This window comes from Mauremys mutica, chromosome 1, assembly GCF_020497125.1.
Source record: "Mauremys mutica isolate MM-2020 ecotype Southern chromosome 1, ASM2049712v1, whole genome shotgun sequence".
Lineage (NCBI taxonomy): Eukaryota > Metazoa > Chordata > Testudines > Geoemydidae > Mauremys > Mauremys mutica.
Genome location: NC_059072.1, coordinates 326,945,063 through 326,965,264, shown reverse-complemented (window position 1 = coordinate 326,965,264; position 20,202 = coordinate 326,945,063). Strand labels below are relative to the sequence as shown.

Here is a 20,202-nt window from a genome sequence, read left to right as displayed (position 1 = left end):
TTCTCTGCAAAAAGTCATTGGCAAGTGTAGATGCTCCCATGGTTTTTGTGCAAAAAAGGGACTACTTGTGCTTTAAATGGCAAGTGTAGGCATGCCCTTAGTGTTTGTATAAGCCCCTCATCTGGAAGAAAAGTTTACCCTATAAGGGGCAAGCACTTGGATACGAATGGAGATGCCAAAGAGACGTGATTTCTACAACCACTGTTGGGGAGAAAGTTTTTGACTCAAATTGTGATGCTCTGCAGCTTTAACTGACAATCTCATGCTGCTGTGTTATGAAGTTATGATATACAGATATTGGCAATAAAAAATGAATGCCATACTCAATAACAGGATCTGCCTTTGTGTATGCCTTTTCAGTTGGAAATTTGCAATATTAGGGAACTGTAGAGCTGTGTCAGATAAGAAGTCAGCTGGTAGGCCAGGAGCATATGTAATGAAGTATTTGTACCTTGAAACATAATCTTCTGTTTTCCTGCTACTAATAAATTTTATTTTCATTGCTGAATTATATGCTATTCTTCCAAGTAATGATTTATAGCATGATAGAACCTTGCATTCTTATTATGTATTATGAAAATGCAAACTCCAAGAAAATCCAGACTCTTCTGCTGCTTGTAGAAAATTGTAAAAATTAAAGTGTCAGAGACTTTAGTGATTCATGAATCTCTACAGATACAGGCTTATCTATAAAATGAGAATTAACTGACGTGGAATAAATTTGATTATCATTCACTACATCTCCATTTGCTTGGTTGCCTTTTTCAGCTATCTTACAATATATTGTCCACGTGTATTCCCATCCTTCTATTCTTCCTTTCTAGCAGAATGTAATTTAAATGCAAGGAAGGGAAGTCTTGTGGGTTAAAACACCACACTAGGATTTAGAAAATCTGGATTCCATTTGCTGGCTCCTGCCATAGAGTTCCTTTGTCACCGTAGACAAGTTATTTCATTTCTGTCTGTCTTCACTGTTGTATAATACGGGTATTGTTTACTTTCCCCAACCCATTGTCTTATCAGTTAGAGTAGCTCTTTGCCGAAGGGACTGTTTCTTGCTCTGTGCCAAGAAGAATGGGCCCTCAATCTCAGATACGGCCCTGATTCAGAAAAGCATTACATTGCTACTCAGGACAGCCTAGTTGACTTCCATGGAATTTATGCAGCTGCTTAAAGTTAAGCGTGTGCTTAAGCACTGTCCTGAATAAGGATGCTTTCCTGAACTGAGGCCTAAATAAATAATCTTGTCCATCTATTTTCCTCATCTGTCAAAGAGGAACTGATTCCTTGCTTTTTCTCACAAAGTACAATTTACTGGGGAGGCATAGCTCAGTGGGTTGAGCATTGGCCTGTTAAACCCAGGGTTGTGATTTCAGTCCTTGAGGGGGCCATTTAGGGAACTGGGGTAAAAATGTGTCTGGGGATTGGTCCTGCTTTGAGCAGGGTGTTGGACTGGATGAGGTCCCTTCCAACCCTGATATTCTATGATTTCCAATACTTAAGATGCTGATGGCAGCAATTTTCTTCATACAAAGCTTCCCCTCTAGTTTTGCATGCTATTGCTTTTATCTTCTGCTCCCTCAGTTCTAATTCCACTCCTACTATTGTTACTGTCCTTTTTTCTCTCCATTGTTTTTATAAACTATCCTATATATTATGCTGTCATCTGTCCTTCTCTCTAATGCATTTTCTCAACCCTGTGCTTTCTCAGCCCTTTCTTTGCAGTATACTGCTGTAGCTCCCTTGAATATGAGCTTCTGCTTTCATCTCAACCTGATTCAGGGGCCAGTGTTGAGCCACTGTCTCTTCCATATACAGTAGAATTTTCTTCTCTTGAAAAGTCTATGCTACTCATTTTCAAATCTCTTCTGGCCTGCCCTGTGGGATATCAGCCATCTCACTTTCCCAGCTCCCTGTTAATATCACTCTAGTCTCTTCCACCTTCTTTTCAAGATAACATTTTAAAGGGAGCAGGTAGTTTTATCATAGAACTGAGAAAGTGACACTGATCCAGAGCCAGGAATGCATAACAAAATAGTTTAGAAATTGGACTGGAAAGGGTGGACAATTTAATACATGCTTAGTAGCAAGTTCTGTGTGTGAAAAATACTGATATTGAAAAGAGCTACAGAGTTGGGTTGCTGGAAAAGCAAGAAATAGCATATACTGCTGCAGAACTGATGGGGAAGGGAGAAAGGTAGAAAATCTGCTCTGTTTGCTCTGGATTAGTTTTAGAATTCACTTATGTGGGTTTGTCCAGTGGTTTCTTCCTTTCTGCATGTAATAAATTAAGTTGGTTGATTTTTTTTAATGGATAAGTTATTCAGATGACTGCAAAATTTAAAATTTTAGAAAGCTTATATTTGAAGGAGGAAACATTTTCTGTTGTATTTCATATTGCAAAAAATTTGAAAGAAGCCAAGACTTTATCATAAATACCGCTGTATATACCAATTACTAGGGTGTATTGAATCATGGTCCCTACTGTCATGATATAATTCTCAGTGCTGGCATCAGTATCCCATTTGAAAACTGCTCCCTGAATTAGCTATTTGCATAAGCCCCAGACCCTCACCCACACCTGCCACACACCTTGCATAAAGCTCCTTCTCCTGATTCTCTTGCTCATCTGTGAATGGAATGAACCTCTGTAACAATTGCCTTTACTTCTGTTTCCCGCCAGTGGTAAAACTGAGTTCCCCAGTTACCCTGAATCCTACTATCCCAGTCTCCATAAAAGAAAATTATTACTAACAAATTTAAAATCCCTCTAAGACTTCAAGAAATAGTCCCACTTCTTAAAATTCTTAAACAGTTCTCATTTTCTTTCTGTAAAATGCACGACACAAAAAAGAATACATGATGGATTTCTGTGATTAAAGGTAAAACAGGATGACCCCAGTAATTATAGGCCTGTCAGTCTGACATGGATCCTGGGCAAGATAATAGAGCAGCTGATTCGCAACTCAATTAATAAAGAATTAAAGGAGGGTGATATAATTAATGCAAATCAGTATGGGTTTATGGAAAATAGATCCTGTCAAACTAACATGATTTTTTTTTTAAATGAGATTAGAAATTTTGGTTGATAAAGGTAATGATCTTGATATAATTTACTTAGACTTTGGTAAGGGGTTTGACTTGTTACCACATGATGTTTTGAGTACCAAACTAGAAAGATATAAAATGAACATGGCACACATCAAATGGATTAAAAGTTGGCTAACTAGTAGGTCGCAAAATTTAATTGTTAATGGGGAATCACCAACAAATAGATGTGTGCCAGTGGGGTCCCGCAGGGACTGGTTCTTGATCCTAGGTTGTTTAATGTTTTTATTAATCACATGGAAGAAAAAAAATCATGGAAAGTTTGTAGATGATACAAACGCTCACTGTTGCGAAAACTATAATTTCTATTGGCTTGGCAAGAAGGCAGTTTGCTTTATGGGGGGAGGGATAGCTCAGTGGTTAGAGCATTGGCCTGCTAAATCCAGGGTTGTGGGTTCAATCCTTGAGGGGGCCATTTAGGGATCTGGGGCAAAAATCTGTCTGGGGATTGTTCCTGCTTTGAGCAGGAGGTTGGACTAGATGACCTCCTGAGGTCCCTTCCAACCCTGATATTCTATGATCATGTTACTTGTAAACTGAGGTTTCATGTGAGGTCAATGAGAAACCATAAACATGGAACTTGACAATGCCATGTTAGCATTTTAAATGCAATAACCTGTTAAAAATACTATCAGAATGCTTAATTGCATCATTCCTTAAAACAGTGGCTCTCAGCTTTTCCAGGCTACTGTACCCTTTTCAGGAGTCTGATTTGTCTTGTGTACCCCCAAGTTTCAACTCACTTGAAAAGTACTTGCTTACAAAATCAGACATAAAAAACAAACTTGTCACAGCACACTATTACTGAACAATTGCTTACTTTCTCATTTTTACCATGGAATGTAAATATCGTACTTACATTCAGTGTACTGTATACAGAGCAGTATAAACAAGTTATATGAAATTTTAGTTTGTACTGATTTGGCTAGTGCTTTTTATGTAACTTGTAAACCTAGGCAAATATCTGGAGGAGTTGATGTACCCCCGGAAGACCTCTGCGAACAACTGCCTTAAAAGATTCATGTTGTCTTGTAGAGAGGATTATGGTTTTAATCTGCACTATGTTTAACCTTCCCTGGCAGGACAAAGATGAATGAATAGTGCCTCAGTCAGATATGTATTCATTGTTTTTATTTTACTGACACACACAGTAGGAATGGGTTAAACAGGGTAGTTCAACTTTTAAAATTACTTTACTTTTTGAAGATAAAATGGGAGTATGACTTCAAAATTATAATGCATCTTGTTGTTTCTCATAGGAGAAAAGGCTGAGAGAAAAGGCTGAGAGAAGAAAAGCCAGCGGGACAAGTGAGAGGGTAAGGCTTTTTATTGTTTTGATAGACCAATGATTATAGTTCTGGAACTGTAATTTAAAGACTGCTCTTCTTTCTCTCATTAAACAGTTGTTTTACCTGACTATTTTTTACAGGGTTTTTCTAATACAGTAGCATTTTAAAGGATTTTTTCTGTTTGCTTGTCATTTTCATCCCCATACTCTTGCTTTGTTTTGGTGTGACAGCTAGCTGTGGTACAGCACTAAGTGGAGGAAATTGTTGCCCATTGATGATGCAAAGTTACTTGTTTTTATTTTCTCCTCTTTTGGTTTTCTCTCTCTGCAGTTTTATTCTATGCCCAGAGCATTCTTTGGGAGAGGCATTCACTTTATGCTGTATATCAAGCCAGTTGCAGTTTTTAAGATGTAAAGTGATCTCATCTGATTACTGTATGCTTGTATATGCCTATGGCTCTGCATGTAGCACGGCAACCTGTAAGATTTGCAGTGAGGTTTCATTTAGCCTTCATGTTACAAAATTCAGGAAGAATTTTCTCTGTTTAAATAGAAATTTATTGCATGAAGACCCTCTGAAGTATTTATGAGCATATAGTATATGTGCAGTTACAATCTTGTATTGGCATATTTAATATTGTGTATGGTTCGACTTGTGCTAATCTGAGGAAATTCAGTTACAATGATTTTCCAGAATACTATACAGGCCCAATAATGTATGTCATTTCTCATACTGTATCTCATTATGCTATGCCTGAATAGTCATGATTTGTTCTTGGCAGTTATCACAGATCAGACTCCCTTGAGTAAACCCATAATGGTCTCTGTCAGATTTTTCCAAGCTGGCTATGGCACATGGAGTACAAGTCTGAGATGATAACTCATGTTGTAGTGCTGAAGTGGGAAGTAATTACTCTACAGTATAATATGAAAAGCCTGGTTATGCTGAGTATTAAGTATCGCTCCATCTTCAAAGACAGCTTGAAAGGAGAGCTCTCGGCATCATGGACTTCTAAATCAGAGAGTAGACTTTTTTTGCATACAATTTAAAATATAAATATGTATATTTTTAAGTGTGAATGTGGAAGGCTGGTAGGGAAATTACTTTACAGAATCAACAATTAGCAAAATGTAAATACAGAAATAAAGTATTGATCCTAATCAAAGTATTTAACATTTATGAATACTGTATTGCTTTTTTAATTCTACACCTTCTTAAGGGATAAAAAGCAAATCCATGATATTTCAAAAGATGAAAAATGCAGCCTCTGCAAGTACAAAGGGATCCGTTTATGTGGATATTTCCCTTTCTCTGGTTCTTCAAAGTGTTCTCTCCTTATTTTATTAAAATCAATTCAGGGAAAACTGATATGCGGTTAAAGAGAGTTTCCACCCACTTTGAGTTATTCATGTAGTGCTATAGATACTTATGGCACTGTATAGTATTGATTAAATATCAGTCCCTGCTCTGAAGACCTTACAGGATAAAAGTGTAAGGTGGTATCATTCCTCTCTCAGATCTGTATTGTGTTTATATCTTCAGTGTTATGCTGCATTTTCACCAGTCCTGTTTCTCATGTCCTTTGCTCTGTGTGTGCGTGGATGCATAGGGAGTCTTAAAATCCATTCCTAAGTTTTAAACATTGCAAGTTGTTCTGATCCTGGATTTCTCCATTTTAGTGAAAGTAGTAAATTTGAATACCCAGAACTTTTATAGGTGTTCTTGCACTTACGTACAATGGACACCACCTTTTACAATGTGTCTTGTGGACTAGTGATTCCCAAACTTTATACCAAGGCAACCCACTAGCTGCAGTTTGTATTTGAATGGAAACCTGTGTTAGCTATGAAAGATTCTAGTCTGCCTATATGTCTAAGAGGTTTTAGGTAGAGGGAAGCCTGTGTTGAAACTAGTCTCAGACTGAATCTCTTCCCCTCACCCCCTCCGGCCTTGGAAAGTCCACTGCTGCTTCTGAGGTGTGACTGTTTGAGTGAGCTGCTATTTTTTTATTTTCTGTCAACAGCGTTTCTTCTTCATAAGTCTGTTGCAACCACCATCTGTGCAGTAGCTTCTAAGGCTGACATAGCTCTGTTGCATAAGCTAAAGTTTTGGTTTTAAGTACACAAAGGATGTTTTTTGTTAGTGCTCTGTGCAGTGGAGTCATGTCGCTTCAGTGGCTCTCACTGAATATCTTGGCATTGACCTTTTGAAGAGAAAATGCTTCCAGTGGGATAGGCTGACAACTTGGAGCCTGTACTCTCGGTCTGGAAAGTGATAGGAAGTAGCAGATAATGTATAAAGATGGCAAGTCCAGGCTGTCTGGATCCTGAGGAATTAATTTAGAATGTCCCCTAGTCCAGAAAATTTCACAGATGAAATGACAGCATCTGAAGCTTTTCACAGTTCACACAAGGTCAGGCTCAAGCAACCCCGTGTGGATTCTCAGATTTAAAATGCTAGGAAAAAAAATAGACATACACTGTTGAAAAAGGAACTGCAGTTTAAAAAAACATGTGCTGCTTAGATCAGGAGTTCTCGCTCTTACATACTATGGACTCTACATTTTACAATATGCTTTGTGGGCCAGTGATTCTCAAACTTTTTACTAAGGCAACCCAACAGCTGTATTTTGTTGAGCAACCTTACCATAGGCAGTGCTACCAGCTCCACCTATAATGAATGCATAAATGCACACACACAAAAGAAACTAGTTTATCAGGAAGATTCCTCATTTCTTAAACCTCACCTTTGTCCGGCTTGTCCTCGTCTGTCCCTCCACAAACGCAAGTCGACGCCACACCATTCCATTTTGTTGTGAGTTCTTTCCATTTCTGGCCAAAGAGTTTTGTGATGGGATCAGCCCAGCGCGTTTTGGGTCTGCCCAGCGGTCGCTTGTGATCTGGGGATCCAGTCACTGATGTTCATTGTCCACCTATTGTCTTGCCTGTGGATTAAAGCTATTTTAGAAAAATTCAGTACATGTGACCTTTAATCGGCTTTAAGTGCACTAGCTGCCAGGATCAAATGAAAGACCCGAACTAGGCTTTTGTAACACTTCACAACTATGAGTCCATTATGTGGAAGAGTAATTGGCGTCTTCACCTTTTTTTTTCTCACCAGCATGCATGTAATTCAGTTGTGAAATTCACTCTTAAAAATTAGTTTAGATAAATCTAATAGATTAATTTATAATTGCTCTGTTTTAATTTGAGGAAAGTGTTTTAGCAGCACTTAGTACTGATAACATCACAGTACCTGTCATACTTTTATTCACTACACCAGAAATAAATGGGCAGCTGCTTTGTCTTTTGACTGGTTGACAGTACACTCTGTGTACGTAATCAAAGAAGACAAAAAAGTGGAAAGTACTGAGATGTTAGTAAATTTATTATAAACATAAATATACTGCTGTTAATTACCATTAATATATATGTTGCACATTACTAGAAGCAAAAACGAAGACACTAAATTTTGATAGTCTATCACTTGACCCTTTTTAAAAAAAAAAAGTCTTTTAAACTTCAGATGAGACCTAAAATCAAGGTCCTGATGATTTGTGGTTATTAAAGATCCCAAGGAACAGCTGGGTTAGCTGCAATGAAACCATCTTGGAAATTTCTCTTCTGCTGCTTACTCTGTTTAGTGAGTTAAGCATTCTAGTTCTCATGGCTTAGCACAATGCCAGGTTTCTAGTGCTGCAAGAAAGTGGTTTTAAGAACGATTGTTGAAATATGAAATAGTTTTGAAAACCTGAACCTTTGAGAATTTTCCATGGGGTCTCAGGGAGAGAAGACTTGACCAGGAGTCCAGATAGTTTTATATCCTGCCTCAGTCCCTGACCTAGTATGTGATTTCAGGAAACTCGTGTCACTTCTCGATTATTTAGATTGTTGGTTCTTTGCGGTCTGGACTGTCTTATTGTGTGTTTGTACAGAGAATAGCTCTATAGAACTCCAGATACGATTTTCTTGCCATAATACAGATAATGAAGACTGGTCCTTTAAGAAGGCATAATCATTCTCCAGAAAGAGGCTAGGCATTAGCTGCAAGCAGCACTAGGGAGCAGGGGGGTTGCTGAGCCAGAATAGGACTTCAGAGTCAGGTGGCCGCAGACACCCTTGTAACCCCCCCATAGTGACAATGACCATTTGCAGGGCTTGTATTAGCTATTAAAACGGAACCACAGAACTCAGCTGCCATTCAGTACATATTTTTTGGCTCGTGCTACTGAAACTTATTGATGCTCAGTCATTCTGAGAGCAGTCTTGCTAAGCATTAGGCAGTGATCTCACTATGTTCATGTTCTCGGCACGTTGTATTGAGATTGTCATACTCTTTGCTTAATTAAAATGTCTGACAAGTGTTGAGGGTTTGATTGAGGATGGTGTTAGTAACTTCTGTTTATGCTCAGCCATCAATTCTGTGTGTGCCCTGCAGACCGAATAAGACTAAAAGTGTACCGAGGCTGATACTTTGAGGTTTTATATTTCTTGGATTTACTTTCCTCTTCGGGTCATTACATCAATTATCTTTCATCCATTATTATCTTATGGTCACATTCTTAAATGACTTCAGCCCTACAAAAAGCTAATTTTGTGTGTACGTATGTTGCATAGAGTCCGAGCAAGATGGCTTTCTTGGGTAACTTGCAAAACACCAGTATTTATCAATGTGGATAACTTGCAATACAACAGGACACACTTTTGATGGGCTCTGAGTGGTGCTGGAGTTCAAAGCAAATCAGAAAAGCCTGGAAAAGGATAGTGTCCATCACATCAAGAACAAGTTATTTCAATTCATGCCCAAGAAATAGAGAATCTTCTGAAAAGCCAGGTGCTCAAGCTGGTGTCCCTGTGCACTAACAAACAGGGGGTTTCCCCCCTTTAGGTAAGTCTGAGTGACAAGGTCAAGTCATTGGACTAAGCCAAAGGGAGTGGAATGTTATCCAGGAAGAACACTAAATTGTGGTCTGGCCATCTCCTTTTAATATATGAGTGAAATCCAAGCTTTCACTCATCGTAGACACTCTTTCACAGGAATGAATTCTTGTTGAATAATTTCAAAGTGTTATATACAGATTGGCATCAGCATCAAGATAATAAATATGAACCTGCTTTTTCCACCACCTTTTTTCCTCCCTGCCAACAGAGGAGTTCCACACCTATAAGTGTATTAGGCTTTTGGATCTCCTTCCAAGATTATCTCAGAGAGCAATGGAGAACAGAATTTTGCTGCATTCTCTTTGAATGTTGGCAAGGGTCTTGGTGGGAGAACATGGACAAAATGCATCCAAATGGTCAGGCGACAGATATTTAATGGAGAAGGAAAAGTGGCAGATTTAGACATAGACATCTGGATAGGGCACTTCACTACAGGGTGCACTAGAATCCTCTACCTTGTACTGCTACTTCCTCTGCCTTATAAGCCATATTCTGCTGGGATTTTAACAAAAGGAACACAGGGAGCCCTGCCTTTTCTCCTTCTGCACCTTTCCTTCTACCTCTCCTCCCCAAATGATCTGACATGATCAGTCTGATGTGCCTCAGAGCCCTTCATGCCAAATTGCAAAATTCAAATGCAGGGAAAGGGAGAGGGGTCTTACTTGCCAGGGCCCATCCCCGTCCCCGTATGCAGGGACTCCTTTGGGGTGGAATCTTATTCTTAAGATGTGCTGAAAATTCCATAGCCACTGGAACCCATGCCTGGGGGCGCAGGGCTGGAGCAAAAACACTCTCTGAGCCTGGAGGTCCCACCTCTTTGCAGGAAGCCTGTCTCATGAGCACCTGTGTAAGGTGAGGGTAGAGGCTCTGAAGATCCCTTGCAGCTGCTAGATATGTGGTATTAGAATGGAGAGTGTGGAGGAAAAGTGTAAATGAAGGAGGAATTCGAGATCCCCGCACATAGTGGAGTATTGGCAGGGTTTTGGAGTCAGACCCTTGTACTTCTCGCATGCGTGTGTGTGTGTGTGTGCGCGCGTGTCTCACTCATGACTGTGATTTAATTTGGAATCTATCCGCATAAGAGACAACAGAAGAATTTACTCATAAATGAACCAAATTAATACTCTTAATGCTCTTATTTTATTTTGTATACTCAATAATGGTTAGTAAATGAGGGCCAGATTGCAGCTTTCCCCTGGAACAGCCACAGGGGGTGACAAGAAATTAGCTCTCATGTAGTTTCTTGTGCATTCTCCCTTTGGATGGGGACAGGGTTTATGGTGTGTGTGTGTGTGTGTGTGTGTGTGTGTACACAAAATAAAATAAGAGCAAGCAATGAAGTAGTATTAATTTGGTTCACTTACAAGTAAATTCTTCCAGGTGGTTCCAATTAATATGATACTAAAATTGCTTCTAATAATAGACCACAACTTCTTTGACACTACAAATGTGTATGATCAAGTTAAAGCTACTGTACCTAAATCTCTGAGCACATAGTAAACTGATAGGATCTTGCCACAAAGAAGTCATGTGGATTGATTTTTTTTTAATCAGAGGTAGACACACAATTTTTTCCAATGTAATCACCTAAACAGTGTAGGGTATTGAATATAAACCATTTCCACGAGTCCAAAATTAACACTTGTCATTATTAATCAAAAGTCATTAATCAATGGTCATTTTTCAGTGTGAAATGAGTTGGTGATCAACCAACCCAAATGTGGCACCCTTTGCAGGCTCAGCAGAGGTTTAGGTTTGAACAGACATAGAGACTGACCTATCCTCAAGCTCCCTAAAAGTCCAGAACAAGGAGGATGCTCACTGGATCAGTAAAGATAAACTTTCACTCTTGTGTAATGTGTACCTGTTTTGTGAATTAACAGTCAATCCAGTATATTTCACTGCAAGATTTGGTCCAGCTTTTTTTTTTTAAAGACATTTTATAGGCGCTTTGGGGACTTCCCCTTCATATTTCAATTACACACTTTGTTTCCTTGTTTTCAGAAGTCTTGTTTTTCAAAAGCTTGAAAAATGTATCTTCTGAAAGTCAGAAAATAAATGTCATTCTCATGGCTCAGTACCTTTATTTAAGGAAAATCCACACTTTCCTTAAGGAGACAGGTGTCTTCAATAATTTTTGTGGCAGTTCAGGGACCAGTAAACTGACCAGCATTGAAGTTGCAATGTATTTCTATAGTAGCATTTTTAGTCAGAAGTCTTGATAAATCGCTTTAGAATCTAGACTGCGAATGCTGGTTTAGGAGGTATCAAAATATACATTACACAAGATTGATTGCCAAAGAACTTTAAACCTAGACTATAAAAATGAGTACCTCACATCAGGCTTCTAAATCCTTATTTCGATTCCTAAATAAATGACCTGATTTTCAAAGCATACAGCAGCTCCCAATGAATTAGATTAAAATCTTTTGAACAGTAAATCATTTAGCTAGGTGTTCCAGTATTGATTCAAGAGCCTTATTTTTATAGTTCTATTTTTAAAAAAACATCTTGGTTTTAGAATTTGGTTACATAATATTTTTGTCAGTGCTCTTTGTTATAAAGTCAATGACAAAATTAACTCCTAATTTATTACGTGACATTTAGCTCCCACAGTTTACTCATGAGAATCAATATTCCTGATATTTTTTCCTGTAGTGAAAGAATATCTATTTTAAAGGACTTAATTCTCTCAACTGTCTGTCAATTTTATTTTGTTAGTATTTCTGAGGCTAACCAGATTGTGATAGGCTTGCTAGAATTGTTAAGAGCACAGTGGTGTAGATTCAAAACATGCTGTACTCAAAATCGATTTGTTGCTTTGCTTTGCATATGTTTATATAACTCTACTAATCTCAGCTGCAGCTAGTATTACGGCATTTTTGCAATATGACTGTGGAGTTAACAAAGTGAGAGAACATTGCTAACTTGGTATTCATAACTAGCTATAGGCAATACTTAGAAATATCTATTAATAATCAGGTGTCAAAAGAAAAATAATCATCACTGTTAGGCCTGGAGTAAAATTTTCAAGAAGTGATTTAGGTGCTTGAGAGCCTAAGCCACTTTGACTTTCATTGGGATTTAAATGGCTATACTTGCATAGGCTTTGTAATGTAGACATAGCTGTAGACTCAAGAAATTTAAGCAATTTTGCAAATGTTGCCCCTTGTCTACATACAATTAATTGGTGCTACATTGATTTAAGCCTAATTATAGGTTCTTAAAATGCACATGCACATGTAGATGTGCAGCATTAGTACAAAGTGGGGTTTACACCAGTGTAGCTTAATTCTTTGTGCTGGTGCAATGGGTCTGTCAGGGGCTTCAACCACTGTACCTAAATTGATTTTACTCTGGTACAAATTTTCTTAATGTAGACAAGGCCTAAAGCTGAGGCTCAACCACCCAAATGTTACCCTTTATGGGCAGTTCAGGTTTTCAAGTTGATGTGCAATTCCTTATATTCTCTGCTTTGTCATTTTCTGTGATATCAGTTGTTTAGTAAGTGGGGCACTATCAAGATAAAAATATCTATGGTTGTTTATTTGTATTACCATAGTGCCTAGAAGCCCTAGTCATGAACCAGAACCCCACTGTGCCAGGGCAAAAAAAGACTGTCCCTGCCCCATCGAACTTACAATCTAAGTAAAAAGTATTTCTTGGTTACTCTGCCTCAGGAAGAATTTACAAATCTAGTTCTTATCACTGTTTGTCAATATATTACTGTGTTTAGTTTTAAAATATTTATTACACTCATTGATTAAGTGCCAGCATAGTCGTATATAGGGCATGTATACAATTTTCTTTTTGTGTTTCATTCAGCTTGGACTGTGTGGCTCGCTTGATCATTTTAAAAATCACTCACCTTACCTCCAACCACATTTTCTACTCAAACCTGGCAGCATTGTACTAGTGCCAGACAACCAGAAAAATGTTAACTGGATATAAACTAACTTGTTTCACTCTCCGTGCTGATTTGAATCATAAGAAGCCTTCACATGTTTACAGTGAAGAGAAAGATTTTTAGTGTGAATGATCTCAGGTGGCAGTATTAGTATCACAGATCGAAACTGATTTAACACAGTTATCTTCATGATAGGTCTATTCTGTGAATGTAGATTGTGTTAGCCAAAAGGGCTCATTTCCCCCAGGAGCTTACCTAATTGCACCAAGGAGGCACGGAGTACAGGAAGACGAGTACCACTCCCTTTATTGATCGGTCAGCTGAGCGGGTGCTCTCATCGGCTAGTGCCAGAAGAGAGAGACACCTTACAAGGCCGAACAGGCCCCTTTTATAACCAGTAACAAACAACGTAGCCTACATCCTTCTATGTCATTTTGCTGACCTATAGAACCTGTAAATGCATCTTTAGGGGATAATAGGGTACACAGGATACATTTATCATTCTGAGGGGGAAACAAGATACATCTGTTGACCCTTTGTACTAAATGCCCTGGAGATATTCATGGGAAAGCAGCTGCATACACTTGGGGAGCCAAGCAAGCTGATAAGCAAATAGCTGACATAGGTAGATACACGTCCTTTGTTCTATTAAGTTCTTCAAGCTTTCCAACAATTGTAATGTTTCACATTACGTACTTGTGGTTTGCAGATTTTCATCTAATGTCTTAGTACTTTCTACTTTCAAATCCAGGGTAGAAAAGCATCTGCTTTGTCCTCCAGCTGCTGTTTTCCTTTGTTTCAGTTGCCTGGATTGCAGTTTTTTGGGAAGCTTCTGATGAAGACCCAATATGTATTTGCAAGTAGAGGAGAAACAGCAAGTGTTCTATTTGTTAATGGGCAAGGGAAAGCGAAAAATTACCATGAAGAAACTACTTTCTCCTTTCCTACAGTTGTAGTGTGCAACATGGTAAAAACCTCTCAGTGGACCTCTGGTTTATCTGACATTCTTAAAGCAGGCCTTGTTTCAAAATTTCTTTCAGTTTATGTAAATAAAAAAACAACAACTTCATTTGGATGGAAATTTCTTTAAATCTTTGCAACAGAAATCTCATAGCAGTTCCATTACCATTTTAATCCCGATACTTTTGGCTTGTTTGTTTAATGGTGTATAAAATTATGTACAAAAATGACTGGGTTTGAATGCATAACATCTCACCAATTACATAAGTCTTATGTAGGTTTCATATTCATCCTTCTTTCGATGTTCGTTTTTAAATGATTTTTTCAGGTTTGGTGGATTGAGTAGCATGTTGGCGCCATCCTAGACTTCACTGCTCAGCTGTGGAGCTTTCAACACATTACAGAACAAATTGAGATGTTTGCATTTATTCCAGAATGATAATATTTTGGCATTAAGCAAAGCCTCAATATTTTTAAATTAAAACTTTAGGTTATCAAAAATTATGAGACTGTGAAACAAAATAAATATGTGCCAACATATGCACATGTTCTGTGTTCCTTTTGAATATTGTGGGTTTTGTTAATATTTGGAATGTATGGTTAAAATCTCCTGTTCTTTTAATTAAGGGTTGGGTTGGCACCTTTCAATCCAGCCTGAGTAAGTGGCAATGAGTAGCTGAGTAGTCTCAAGAGGGACAGGAAGCAAATAGTGACTCAGTCACCATTTGGGTTCTGCTTTCTCTGCTCCTGGGGGTAATAAGTTGAACCAGCCCTTTTCCCAAAGCAGCCTACTTCCCCCTTCATGCCAGCTGGAGTAGAGTCAAGGCCAGAGGTGAAAGTGGGCCAGTACAGCGTACCTGTAAGAAGTGGCTGCCGGTACAGGCCCATACGCAGCTGATATTAAAGTGCTGCTGCCCTTTTTCCCCCTCCGACCCCCCCTCCCACCGCTATTGGCGGCCCTGCTGGTAGGGTCCCTACCTTCAGGGCCACCAAGAAAGGAGGGCAAAAGGGGCAGCTTCCCTGGGCCCGGTGATTTAAAAGGGCCCGGGGCTCCGAGCCGCTGCTACCGCAACAGCAGCCGGAACCCCAGGCCCTTTAAATCGCCACTGGAGCCCCAGCCAGTGCAGCGCGGTAGGGGTGGCTGGGGGAGGCTGAGCCCAGCCACTCCCTTTCTGCCCGAAGCTCCACCCCTTCTGCCTGAGGCCCTACCCCTTCCATACGAGGCCCCGCCCTTTCCGGTAAGGTAAGTCTTTTATCTTTCATTCACCTCTGGTCAAGGCACTTCTCATTTTCTGCCCACCTGCACAGTAGAGGGAGTCGCAATCCAGCAGCAGTTACTCTCTCCCCCTCTCTGCAGGATCTGACAATGTGTACCACATGCAGGGGAAGTTCTGTAGCCTGTGTTATAGAGGTTCTACGGCCTGTTGTGACCTGGGGTCGCTACCACCTGCCCTTAGCACACGGAAGCCTAGTTTGGGCCTGCTGGTTCAGCTCCTCACCTCTACAGCAACACAAGCACACCCCTCTGGGCCTACCCAGGCCTCCCTGTTTCTCTACAGAATAGGCACGCTCTAACCTACTTCTTCCTGGATTCTCCAGACCCTGGTCCCCTGGAAATGCACATTATTCACAGTTACTGCTTCCAAAGAAACAGTAGACTCCTACTTACCGGTTTCACCTCAGGTCACTGTTGTGGTTAATACACAGCACTTAGATCTCTTTATAATGAAATCAAGAAAAGTTTATTTAACAAAGCACAGATATTCAAGTCATGGCAAGTAGAAGTATTGGAAATAAATGAATACATATAAAATATATTTGTAACTTACGTGCTAGAGCCCTGACTTAATTAACTAGTTACTCTGAAGTCCAGTAGAGTATGGCTCACCCAAAATCCTTGCACCATTTTGCAGCCAGGATTGACTGTGATCCTCCTTTCATGAGACAGACACACACTGACAGCTTGCCTAGTGGGTGAAGGACTCAGTGTGTTCCTTTGCCTCCCATAATATAAAAGTCACACCCTTTTGTCTTCATTTACAAACAGGGCCTCCTCCCCCGCCACTGTTTTATTTTTTCCTTTGGGTTTTCTCTCTTGCAGATGTCACAACCTTTCAACTAGCTCCTGGTTCAGTATGCAAATAGGCCTCCGTTGTTAAGCGGACTATATACAATAACTTATGACCAGACAGTGAGAAAAGATGTCACTTACTGATGACCTGCTTTAATTCCAAGACCATAAGAGCATAATTTGCAGTATAGATACATAACTTCTTAAATATTATCCATCCATACATTTTGCAATGATGACCAGTGGACTATTTGCTCTCAGTAGAGGCCTTACATGCCACCTTCTGAACCATTACGCATATGTATGACCTAGGAGATCCCTGGGAACCCTATACAACCCCGTGTGTTCTGCTAGTTGGCTCCCAGAGGTTAACCTATGCTATACAGGTCCCACTAAATTATCACAGTGGTCCCTTTTGGCCTTGGAGTCTGCGAATCTGTACTTGACTATATAACGTATCAATATATGTGCAAGAAACTAAAGGGAACTCTCAGTGCACTGCTTATTATTAAATTAAATGCAAACACATACAGTCAGAAGCAAAGATGTCCACCATGTTTAGTTTGAGTTACTTCTCAACATTGGCTGATTTTCATGCTAAGTATGCAGCATCTCTCTGTAGCCATAAATTAGTCAAGGATGGAGTGTTGGCCTTTATTTTATATTTCCACCTTTTGGCTGTTTTTGCCTCAACTTGAATAGTGATTTTATTATTAATGACAGTACAAAGTTTATTTTATTTAATAGATTTGTACGGTGCTAGTTTAGGCAGTGGTCTAATGTGATACTTTCATTTCTGAAACTTTTTTTAAGTTGGATATGGCTAGTTTAACCATAATTAGCTGTTTACATGTGCAGTCACTGCAGCTGTGTACAAATGAGATGTGCATTTTGCTTGCCGAATTTTCTGAGGAATCTTGCTTCTGGAAACTAGCAAGAACCTCAGTAAGTTCTATCTAGTATGCATTTGTTCACTGTCCATTTAGGCACAATTTAGCCTGGTTGGTGCTCTGCTTAAGACAGGCCCAGGACTTGAGAGAGAAGGAATGGTCTTTGACTTGGTGCAAGGAAATGGGCAGTGTATGTCTCTGACCAGTACCAGGCTCAAGGTAGTACTATTAGTTCATCACTTACATTTGTACTGTATTCACTCTCGAACTTGAAATACTATAGAAAAAGACATCTTATGATTTCAAGTCAGTTACATTTTTTTTTATTTACTTTAATCCACTTTTGAATTTTATAATATCAGTGTGCTGGCTTAGCATATGACGGTGTTAAATGTGTGGTTCTTTAGAAAATTATTCATAGTGATTTGCTGTTTGAGAGGATCAGTGTTATATGGTTCACTGACTCATTAATATTGTTCAGCCACCTGCATTTGAAATTCCTCTACCTTAATAGCACAAGTTTTTAAAGCTGTAATACTTTCCCTTCCTATTGCATTCAGGAAGCAAACACCACATACATTTCTACCAGCAGGTGAAAGCGTTGCTTGTGACTGATTTTTTTTTTGTGCTAAATGAACCACACTCCTTGTAAATCTTCCTCAGTATTATAAATTAGAGTAGGGCCTGAACTGGAAACCTCAGACTTGAGCACCCCAAATGTTGAGCATGTTTGAAATCCGAATCTAGATCTAATTGTCTAGTGTCTACAGCAGCTTTTACACAAAACTCTTCTATATGAAGTTTTGAACTCTTTCTATGTGACCAGAATATGAGTTACTGTCCCAGTCTAATTAGAATAGCAGTATATTCTCATGTTATGGGTAATATGCATTTGTACAGACCCAACACAATGAAGCTTAAATCCTAATTTGTCTCTCTGTGCTCTATTGTAATACAGATAATACAATGTTATGTATATACAGTAGTTGTTCTTCGAAGAGGGACTCAATCAAAACCCCTGTCAGGCTCTTAATTTTGCTGCTTGAACTCACCTCTGGTATTCCTTTCAGCAACCCATCGCCTGGCTTCCCACATCTGTATTGAATGTATTTAGATCATAAGAACTTCCATCAGGTTCCTGTCTTATCTGTGTACAAATCTCATGAATGCACCTCAAAGGTGCTGCGTAAGAATAAATAATTGCCAGATGAGGTATGGTAATCTTTTAGATGTTTTTGGTACTGTCCCATTCTTCATCCACTAAGGAAACAGTGCAAGTTTTAAATCAGACTCCTTTAGTTGCTCAACTTCTTCATCTTCTGTTAATGTTTTTGGAATATGTAGCTTGCATTACTCGGTAGCCTACTGTCAAGATCCTCTGCAATCGCACTTATTACTAGCTATGAAAGCTGATCCTTTACAATCAGCAATCAGAATACTATTATCTCCATGCTGGTTGATAATATCATAGCCGCCAACATTTGGAAACTTTTCCAGTGGCGGTTTTCAAAATAATCCAGGGTCATGTAGTCATCAAGATCCCAGCTGCCACAGAGATATGTGTGCATTCAGTTGAATTTTAAAGTGTCTTTTTAAAAAATCTTAATCAGGCCCTCAAAACTGTTGTTCAGAGATGTTTTCAAATATCTGCTCTCCTACCAGCACGAAAATCCATTAACTCCTTCCTCCTTTATCCAGTATATCGCATTTGGTGGCGCATCAGTCACAATGATGCAACCTTGTAAAGACCTCATATTAAAGCAGCAAAACAAAATTATTGATAAGAGAACCCCAAAAGTTAAGTGACTAGCATATAAAAAGATGTGCTCCTGACCGTCCCCAAAACAACCACGTACATCTCACCCGTCATATATCTTGTGGAGGAAGATTAGGGTATATCTACACTGTAATTAGACACTGGCTGGCCTGTGCCAGCTGACTCAAGCTCGTGGAGTTCAGGCTGTGGGGCAGTTTAATTGTGGTGTAGACATTCCAGCTCAGGATGGAGCCCGAGCTTTGGGACCCTCCCACCTCAGTGGACACTTGCACTTAGGCTCCAGCATGAGTCTGTCTACACTGGTGTCTAGTTGCAGTGCAATGACTTGCTGTCTCCATTTGGTGGTATTAGCCCTAGCCATAAGGCCTACTTCTTCCTGGCACTGTCCTCATCCCTTTGCCATCTTCCTCCCTGTTCAATCTCCCTCTGCCTCTTTTTTGGCCTTCAATGAAATTTCCTCCTCTCTCACTTCCTCTTTCCCCCCACCTGGAGGTGGGAGGGAAGGAATCCACCCTCCTGTATAGTGGATGTAGTTTCTTCATCCCGATTTTTGATTCTTCACAAGGAGCTAAACTCAGGCTGCTATTAGCTCTGGTTAACTGCCTTCTTGCCTGTGCAAACTAACAGCAAGAGCAGTGGAGAACGGTGAGAGAAAAGGGGATGGGGCAGACTCTGGAAGCTAGCATTAGAAACTGCAGAGGGATAAAGTTTTTCCAGTATGAGCTTCTCTGCAGACTCTGGTAAAAAGGACAAACACCCTGGACTTCCCTTCCAGTACATATATGTATGTATATATGTGTTTTATTGGGGTGTGTAAGCCTAGCCCTACTGGATAAACGGCAGTCTGCCTAAGACACCCCAGTGTTCCAGGGGGACTGCAGTAGGTGATTTATCCTATTATATACACACAATGTCATTAAAAGGAACATCATTACTGTTGCAAAGTCAAGTACTCAAAAGAGGTCCTGTGGAAAAAATAACTTATGATCAAGTAATTAAAGTGTGTGTCATAATGCATACGCAGAAGGGGACTGAATTAAGCTTTCACAAACAGCCTTAATTCTGGTATTTTCTAACTTTTGAGTACTTGACTTTGTAGCCTGAATGACACAGTTTTTTGTGTGCAGTTTTCTAGGTTTTTAATAAAGCAAACTGAAAAAAAATATGTCATCATGTGACATCATATTGACACCCAGGCCTGGAACCTTTAGATCCCCAATGCAGATCTCTGCCACTTGAGCTAATGGAGGCACTGAGAGC

General features: G+C 39.5%; 1 protein-coding gene across 1 annotated transcript in view; it reads left to right on the top strand.

The window, feature by feature from the left end:
- Positions 1-20,202, top strand: part of DDX10 (DEAD-box helicase 10) — a 334,053-nt gene that overhangs the window by 233,758 nt on the left and 80,093 nt on the right. Inside the window, exon 16 of the mRNA XM_045018285.1 lies at positions 4,368-4,424. Within this exon, the coding sequence (XP_044874220.1) occupies positions 4,368-4,424 (57 nt within the window). The remainder of the gene's footprint in view (positions 1-4,367; positions 4,425-20,202) is intronic.